Genomic DNA, 8,472 nt, shown 5'->3' on the forward strand with positions numbered 1-8,472 from the left:
TTTCCAAGGAAGGTGGCTTAGTTACTCTTGGAGATTTAAACACCGTCAAAATTATTGGAAAAGGCACCATTGTTGCCAAAAGGAAAGGAAATATTTTTGTGTTAGATTTTGATGAACAGCAGAAGGAAATTTGTCTTGCTACTATTCAAGATCAACAGAATCTTTGGCATCGACGTCTAGGCCATGTTCACATGGATCTTCTTCGGAAGATATCTTCTCATGATCTGGTTCGAGGTCTACCAAAGCTGAAGTACAAGAAAACGGAACCTTGTTCAGCATGCCAACTTGGAAAACAGGTGAAAACTTCCTTTACTGCCAAGAATAAAGTATCAACTTCTGTTCCTTTGCAGCTCCTTCATCTAGATCTTTTCGGTCCAGAAAGGTATGTAAGCTTAAGAGGTAAGAATTATGCTTTTGTTATAGTTGATGATTATTCTCGTTTTACTTGGGTATTATTTTTACGAACTAAGGATGAAGCTTTTGTTGAGTTTAAGGATCTTATTACTAACCTTGAGACTAAGTATTCATTTAAGCTCAAGACTATTCGTAGTGATCATGGAGGTGAATTCGAGAAGGATTTCATAACCTTCTGTAAATCAAGAGGAATCACTCATGAATTCTCAGCTCTTCGAACTCCTCAGCAGAACGGAGTAGTAGAACGCAAGAACAGGACTTTACAGGAAACTGCCAGAACTCTACTGCATGAGAGTAAGCTTCCAAGAAAATTTTGGGCAGAAGCGGTACACACTTCCTGCTATGTTTTAAATAGAGTACTTATTCGTCCTATTTTGCTTAAAACTCCGTATGAATTGCTTAAGAAAAGGACTCCTAACATTAGTTATTTTCGAGTATTTGGTTCCAAGTGTTTTATTTTAGATACTCAAAATAATCGAGGCAAGTTCGATGCGAAATCTTCGGAAGGAATCTTCTTGGGATATTCTACAAAAAGCAAAGCTTATCGTGTTTATAATTCTGTCAAGAATAAAGTAGAAGAATCCATCAATATTGCGTTCAATGAATCCTCAAGGAATATATCTCAAATTGATGAAGACACTGCGGATCTATCGTCTCATTCCCAAATGAGACAGTCTCATTCTGAAAAGAGTCAGTCTCATTCTGGACAAGTCAAACAGTCAAGACTCTCCAGGTCCATCTCAGTCTTCTGATAATTCTTCAGGATCTACTCAAGCTTCAGATGAATCTTCTGGCTCTCCAAAGACTCCTGATAGTATTTCAAATGTGAATTCTGTTACTCTTCCGAATAAATCTGTCTCTGTAGTCAACGGGTGTCCTCATTAGGAGATTTCGGAGCATCCTGCACTTTGCACCCAAAAGCTTGGGATCACTTGTCCTATAATCTAACAGGGGCTCCTTATCGGGGGACAAGGATGCTTCCAACATTTGGGGTGAACCACGGGTATACGTGCGTCTACGGACTAGAGAAACATTTAGGGTGAGATCTCGCCTCATATTATCAGCAACTGGACCGAGTTAGAAGTATTGAGCATCGAAGACAATGCCTTTGGGGGTAATTTTCCTCCTGAAATTTGTATGTTGACAAAACTGACAGAGCTCTATCTGTCTAGAATTGATCTCATAGGACCCATTCCGGTAGAGATTGGAAATTTGAAAGGGATTTGGAGGTTACACCTGACAGAAAATCATTTGGAAGGTCACCAACTTGGATCTATCCATGAATCTCATCACCGGGACTTTGCCGCTGTCACTTTCAAATCTTACACAGCTTTGGCTTCTCCAAAATGACCTATGTTTTTTAACATGCCACGTCCGAATTTACAGTACAATATAGTCCCTTCGGAATTGCCACCTTTAGTATCTAGTTGAAGGAAATTAATCTTTCTTGTTTTTTCAATGAATAAGTTGACAAGCTCGGTATCATGATCCGTGTTTACTCATTTGGCTAAGCTTAGTGTTAATTCTTTGAAGGGCTATTACCAAATAAAACTTGAAAGCTTTCCACGTAACAAACTTCAGCCCAGATTTTATCAGTGTATTCCTGATTGTAAAGGACTTGTACATTATCCACAATTAATATGAAGTTGTACATATATATATTCTTTCAGAAAACACTACTAAGTGTAAAATCAATTGCTTGATTTTCAAGTTTTTAATTTGTTGAATATTTTATTTGCACGAAATATTCCTTCTTCAATAGGTCAACTTAATGAGTTTGGATTCCTTAATCTCCATAATAATAATTTGACCTCCAGTATTCCTCCTCAGCTTGGATTGTGTACATGGCTCACCTACTTGGATCTATCTATGAATTCTCTTACTGGGACTCTACATTTGTTCTTATTCGGTTTTTGTGTGGTGTGCCCATGACACACATGAAACACAAACTTTTATAATTTTACCTTATTTTAATTGACCAACACTTCTTAATAATGATGGACCCCCTTCTACTGTATAACTTAGGAATAATCATTTTAATGGTAACATTTCTTATCGAATTATTCATTTCAGAGGCTACAATAATTAGATTTAGGATTAAACTACTTGACAACTCCAAACTGGCTCATGTTAAGTGTGACATCAGTTGCATAATCCTCAAGTTCTTAATGAGTTGATTATTACATTTGCGGAGAATATTCCTTCTTCTATAGGTCAACTAACAGAGCTTGGTTTACACCATCCAAGCTCTGGAGGAATGGTAGAGCTCAAATTGTTTGGATCTATCTGGAAATTCTCTTACCGGGGCTCTGCAATTTTCCTTTTTAAATCTTACACGAATGTCTACATTATACTTGCGGGGTAATCATCTTAATGGTAACATTCTTTACCGAATTAGTCATTTTCAGAATACATTGGATTAGACTACTTGACTATTCCGAATTTACATTACAATTCACTCCCTTTGAAATTCCTATCTACTGTATCTAATCTAGGAAATTGAACTAAATATAATATGGAAGAATGAATACATAAGAGCAGTGTTCCAGAAATCGCTAGGCGTGCTGGGGCGGTGAGGGTACCTTCGAGAGATTAATCGGCAAGTCGGAGATTAATCGGACCGATTAATCGGAACATTAATCGGAAGAATATATATATTATTTTTAATTTTCAAAATTATATAATGATCAACATGTCAAATATTTGTTTGAAAAAAGAAAGTAGAATGGTATTAAATAATATCTACACATTTGACATGCGTTATGTACTAATTATTGAGTTTACAATATTAACTATATTTTAATTCACACATTTAAATTAATTATAATATGTTATTTTTATATTTTAAGTGAGAAAATAAATATATTAGATTACTTGTTACTTTTTACCAATACTTTATATTATAAATTGACATGATATTGTGTGAAATTATGAAATTAATGATTTAAAATTATAAAAACGTAAAAAAAATATTTTTTTAGTTATTTTCCGCCTAGACCGCCTAGGACCGATTTTTTACCGCCTAGGCCGCCTAATCCCGATTTTGACCCGATTTTTTGAAAAAACGCCTAAATTACCGCCTAGGTCCGAGCCGGGACGTTTTACTACCGCCTAGCGCCTAGGCGCCGCCTAGGCGGCCGCCTAGACCGATTTTTAGAACACTGCATAAGAGAGGAGTTTTGTGGTCAGTGATACGGTAGTGAATTGGTTAACTTTGAGTAAAGTTAAATAATAAAAATTTGAATTTTCATCTTCATTTTAATTATAGTGGCCAGTGTTGCTCCATTTGTTTTAGTTTCATGCCTAGATTAATAGTGACAGATTAATCCAATCAATTGTGTGTTTGACAGGAGTAATTTCGGTAACACTTTGTAATGCGACATCCCTGTCAAGTCTTGATCTATCAAGTAATAGGCTAAGCAGTGGACTTCCACGTTGTTTGGAAGATCTAAGCAGTTCTCTTAATATACTGGATCTTCATGATAATCAACTTCAAGGGACAATACTGCCCACTTTCACAGAGAGCTGTCAACTGACGACTTTCAACATGAACAACAATCACATGGAAGGATCAATCCCCCTAGCCTTGGCCAACTGTAAGCAGTTACAAATTCTTGATATTGGAAGGAACAGAATAAGTGGTACATTTCCATCGTGGCTAGTAGCTCTTCCAGAGCTACAAATCCTTGTCTTACTATCCAATCAATTTTATGGCAATTTAAGCTTCAAAATGATGAAACATCCATTTCCCAAACTCCGCATCATTGATCTCTCTCACAATCAGTTCAGTGGCAACCTTCCAATTGATTTTTTAATAATTTCAAACTTCTGTTGGATTCAGATCAACATGTTTAAATATTAATATTTCATTCATAAATTTATTTAACTCATAATTAATGTACTTCTCTACCGAATTCAAGTACTCATAAGTAATGTATCTTGGTCTCAGCTGTAGTAGATACATATTTTTTTAGTGGCAACATCACGATTCACGTACACAAATCATCTATCCATTTTTTAGGGACTCTGCTAGCTTTTTTGAGATGCAATAAGCGGTTGAATAGATAGTCAGCATTGGATTAATTCCCACCGCACTTGGCAATACGCTTCCATCAATAACAAATAACCCCTTTGCTTCCCAACTTTCACCATTCTCATTAACTGCGCCATTTTCTTCATTTGCACCCATTTTGCAGCTCCCCATTTGATGTGCAGATGCATATACCGTCCAATGTTCTTCCTTCGACCTTGGCCCTTTGACTGCTGCCACACCATCCAAGAACTCCTCCACGTCTTTACTTTTAATCCCTCCACATTTCATCCTTTGCCCGTCATTGCGAAAAGTGCCAACTTCAACAGCTCCTGCTTCAATCATGATTCTCAAGACTCGTCTCAGCCCGTGTTTAAGATTTTCTTCGTCGTGCTTGTTGATATCATACGAAACTCTACCTTCTGATTTTACTTCCCCTGAACTCTGATCTCTAACAAAACTGAAAAATACTGCGGTCCTTGCATATCTTTCCATGTTATTCTTCATGTCATTCCCTGAAGTCCAGGGAAATAATGCCGCGTATGTTGCAGGTCCCATAGCAGCAACTTCTACAACAGATCCAACTTTGCAATTCTCAGACTCCACCTTGTGGAGTGTAGTAAGAACCCCTCCCGTGTAACTCTTCCCTTTAATGTTTGAACTTTGTTCTGGAAAATAACCCCAAGCATATATAACAGGATGCAAATGAAGATTTTTACCAATGTTTCTGTTCTTTAGTCCACTCGAAATCATTAGTGGTGGTGTCAACAGAGCACCACAAGAAGAAACTGTAACGCGAGCCTCAATTTGCAGCGTCTTGGTTATGTTGTTGCCCACAGCATTGGCCATAACTCCGAAGCATCTCTTTTTAGTCCCACCATTCTTGTTTTTCCCTAATATTAATTTCTTGGCTTTTACACCGGTTAAGATAACTGCCTCCTTTCGAACAGCATCAACAAGCCATGTAGTATCAGCCCCTTTTTTCTCTCCTTTCCTACAACCAAACGAACACAAACCACAGTAATGATCTTCCGGTGTATTCCTAGGAATCCGCTCAACTTTCAACCCAAGATTTTCACACCCTTCTCGTATTACTGTATTTGAAAACCCTTCATTTGGACAATCATATGTCACACCAATTCTCTTACTCACAGCATCCATTGCCTCTTGATACTGAGAGCTTCCAAACAACGGAAGCTTCTGCTCCTCGGACCATTCCTTAAGCACGTCATCTGGTGTTCTAAGTGTAGCACTCCAATTCACAGCTGTCCCTCCTCCAACAGTTGATCCTGCTTTAATCATAACTCTTCCATTATCTGATGCTATAATGCCTCCATTTTCCAATAACTCATTATTTGATGGCCCTTCAATTTGAGAGTAGTCTTGAGCAACAAAATAGTTGCCTTTTTCAAGGACAACTACTTTTTGGCCAGAACTAGCAAGATGAGCAGCTGCAACTGCTCCACCACAACCAGAACCTACAATCACAACATCACATTTGATCCGGAATATTGTCTCGTCTTCTGTCACTTCTAGGCCTTTTTGGATAAGTGACTTCCTAAAACTTATGTCATTACAATCCTTGGTTTCTATGATACCATTTTCAAGAGGCCTATCCTTCTGGGCATTGGTTTTTATTTCCTCATTGTCTACATGGTATCCAATTGCTTCACATGCTTGATTTCTAGAATTTTCATCAGTCTGCGCCAATTAATCTCCCCAGTTAAACATAAAATTTTTACATTATTCAAACTTAAAGCAAGAACTTGTAACTCAAGAGAGTGATAACTGATATGTAGACTGAACAGACAAGCATGCAACAGAGTACTGAATTTACCATCATGTTAATCTGGTACCCGAGCAAAGACTAGATGAACCCCTCGGAGAAATGACTAATTAATCTAATGTTTATAAGTGATAATTTTATATTATCTTCGATAAATTTTTCTTTTTTTCTATTCCGTCAACCCATGTTTAGAAAAATTTATATGTCTAATCATAAACTTAAACTTAAGTATGTTTTGGGAAGATAGAGATAACAATGACGTAATAAAAAGAAAGCACATAATCAGGAAATGAAGAAATTCATGTAAAATCAAGGAGCTAGAAAGTTGAGAAATAATTACCCAAGAGAAAGCAGTGTAGCAGCAACAGGTCTTAAACAAGGCAAACACTAATCTTAGGGGCATAAAAAGATTAGTTCCAGATGACCATTTGAAAAGAATGCGCTCTCTTTTGTTCAATGGTAATTCTGAAAACTTGTGTATAAATGTCCAACTCCAATCCAAACACACAAATCCACAGAGTAACAAAGATCCTAATCTGGTTGAAAGTAACATCAAACTTAGTTTCACCAGCATCATAGCTTCTGGTAATAGCCTCGTCTTCATTGTCTCAGCAATCTGAACAAACACATGTACACATGTAAGTACACACCCTACCACTGCCATGCAAGAAAAAAATATATATACGTTGGGTAATATTTATATTAGATCCCGAAAACTCGAAAATTACAGTAATCAAATGTTTTGCTGAACCACAATTCTCGAAAACTCGAAAATTGTGATAATCAAGTGTTTTACGGAACTACAATAATATGCAAGGCCACAGGATAATATTTACGTCAGATCTGAAAACAGTGATAACCAAATATTCACCGGAAACGAAACATAAATAAAAATGTAAATGTTTGAATCCGCTACAAGAAAAACTGACTTCCCCCTTTTAACATCGGTTACAAGAAAAAATTTACAAGTACCTCATGTGTAAGGGGAGACCGAGGAGCTTCGACTTTGGAGGTGGGGATGGAATGGGGCGAAAGATGATGAGGAACAAAAGTTTCAGAGATGGAAGACAGTGTTTGGATTTGAGATGAAGATAATCCATGGCTATAAATCTTTTTTGTTCCTCCTCTTAACAAAATATGTGACTTATTAACACTACTACAACTATCTCTTCTTGATTCCATTTTTTTCTTTAGCTTTCTAGTCCAACTCCGAACAACTTTTTGGTACTGTACAGAGACAGATAAGTATTTATTTGTAGTATGCACACACTTATTGCATTTATTTAACTATTTCTGGAAGTACATCGTTATTGACTGGTAAACATACATGGTCAAGTGACTCAAGTCTGGTCTTGAACAATATCTCAACCATCCTGTGTAAAGAGTTGGGGACTGAGGCAAAGGGGCGGTAGGCTGGTGCAGCAGCCACCCCAAATTAGTATAAAACTAATATAAAAATTTATAAAATAGGCTGTATATTCTCATTTTTTGCGTTGAAATATATTTAATTTATGCTCCCTCTATAAATATAATTTAATTTAAATATGAGTATGTATAATTTTAAGGTTAAATAGTATAAAACAATATATGATTTATAACATATTTTATTGGCAGATTTATACCACTAACTTTTAGTGTAACTTTATATATAATTGGTATTGTTAGGATTCAAATTTTAAAACTTATTTATATATTAATAAATTATAAAATTAAATTCAAATATGAAAAGTTAAAGCTTGTATCTAATAACGGTTATGATATAATTTGACAATCATAAATGTAAAGAAATAACCAAAAGGAAGATTTTACCAGCGGTTAAATCATACTTTGTATAGAATCCAATTTTATGTACCATAACATGTAATTTTAATATATCTTATGTACAGTAGCGGATTTAATCATGTGCATTAATCACAAAAAAGTTTTTTTTTTTTTGCAAATCCAGTATGTTCCAGTTTCGTTAGCAGTATGTTTGCTTCGGTAATTAGAACATTAGTGCATAAAATGTGTTTTTAATATGGGTTTTATATAAAATTTTATTAGTTTAGATTGTTTTGATTAACTTTCATTTCTTAATAATGATGAACATTCTACATTTATAATAATCACACCTATTAAAATAAACTAAATTTTATTAATTTTACTGTTTAGTATCATAACTATGGGCACACAAAACAAAACCTTTTAATATATCATAACAACATATTGTCTAGACAAACCCTTTTAATATATCATAAGAATA

General features: G+C 35.6%; 1 protein-coding gene across 1 annotated transcript; it reads right to left on the bottom strand.

Moving 5' to 3' along the window:
- Nucleotides 1-4,262: 4,262 nt before the first annotated feature.
- On the bottom strand, nt 4,263-7,448 carry LOC141689459 (long-chain-alcohol oxidase FAO2-like). The gene is made up of 3 exons (XM_074493749.1): nt 7,203-7,448; nt 6,571-6,846; nt 4,263-6,145 (listed from the first exon to the last, which is right to left on the bottom strand). Exons 1-3 carry the CDS (start codon nt 7,410-7,412, stop codon nt 4,421-4,423), a joined length of 2,211 nt encoding a protein of 736 aa, XP_074349850.1. The 5' UTR covers nt 7,413-7,448; the 3' UTR covers nt 4,263-4,420.
- Between the last annotated feature and the right edge of the window lie 1,024 nt (nt 7,449-8,472).

This window comes from Apium graveolens, chromosome 10 (genome assembly GCF_009905375.1).
Source record: "Apium graveolens cultivar Ventura chromosome 10, ASM990537v1, whole genome shotgun sequence".
Taxonomy (NCBI): domain Eukaryota; kingdom Viridiplantae; phylum Streptophyta; class Magnoliopsida; order Apiales; family Apiaceae; genus Apium; species Apium graveolens.

What these genes read in the sequence shown, in the direction of transcription:
- LOC141689459 (XM_074493749.1), bottom strand. Translation starts at nt 7,412, where the DNA reads ATGGAATCAAGAAGAGATAGTTGTAGTAGTGTTAATAAGTCACATATT. An exon ending in GGTCTCCCCTTACACATGAG is followed by an intron (nt 6,847 to 7,202) that starts GTACTTGTAAAT and finishes GTGTTTGTTCAG; the next exon opens with ATTGCTGAGACAATGAAGAC. An exon ending in GCTACACTGCTTTCTCTTGG is followed by an intron (nt 6,146 to 6,570) that starts GTAATTATTTCT and finishes TAATTGGCGCAG; the next exon opens with ACTGATGAAAATTCTAGAAA.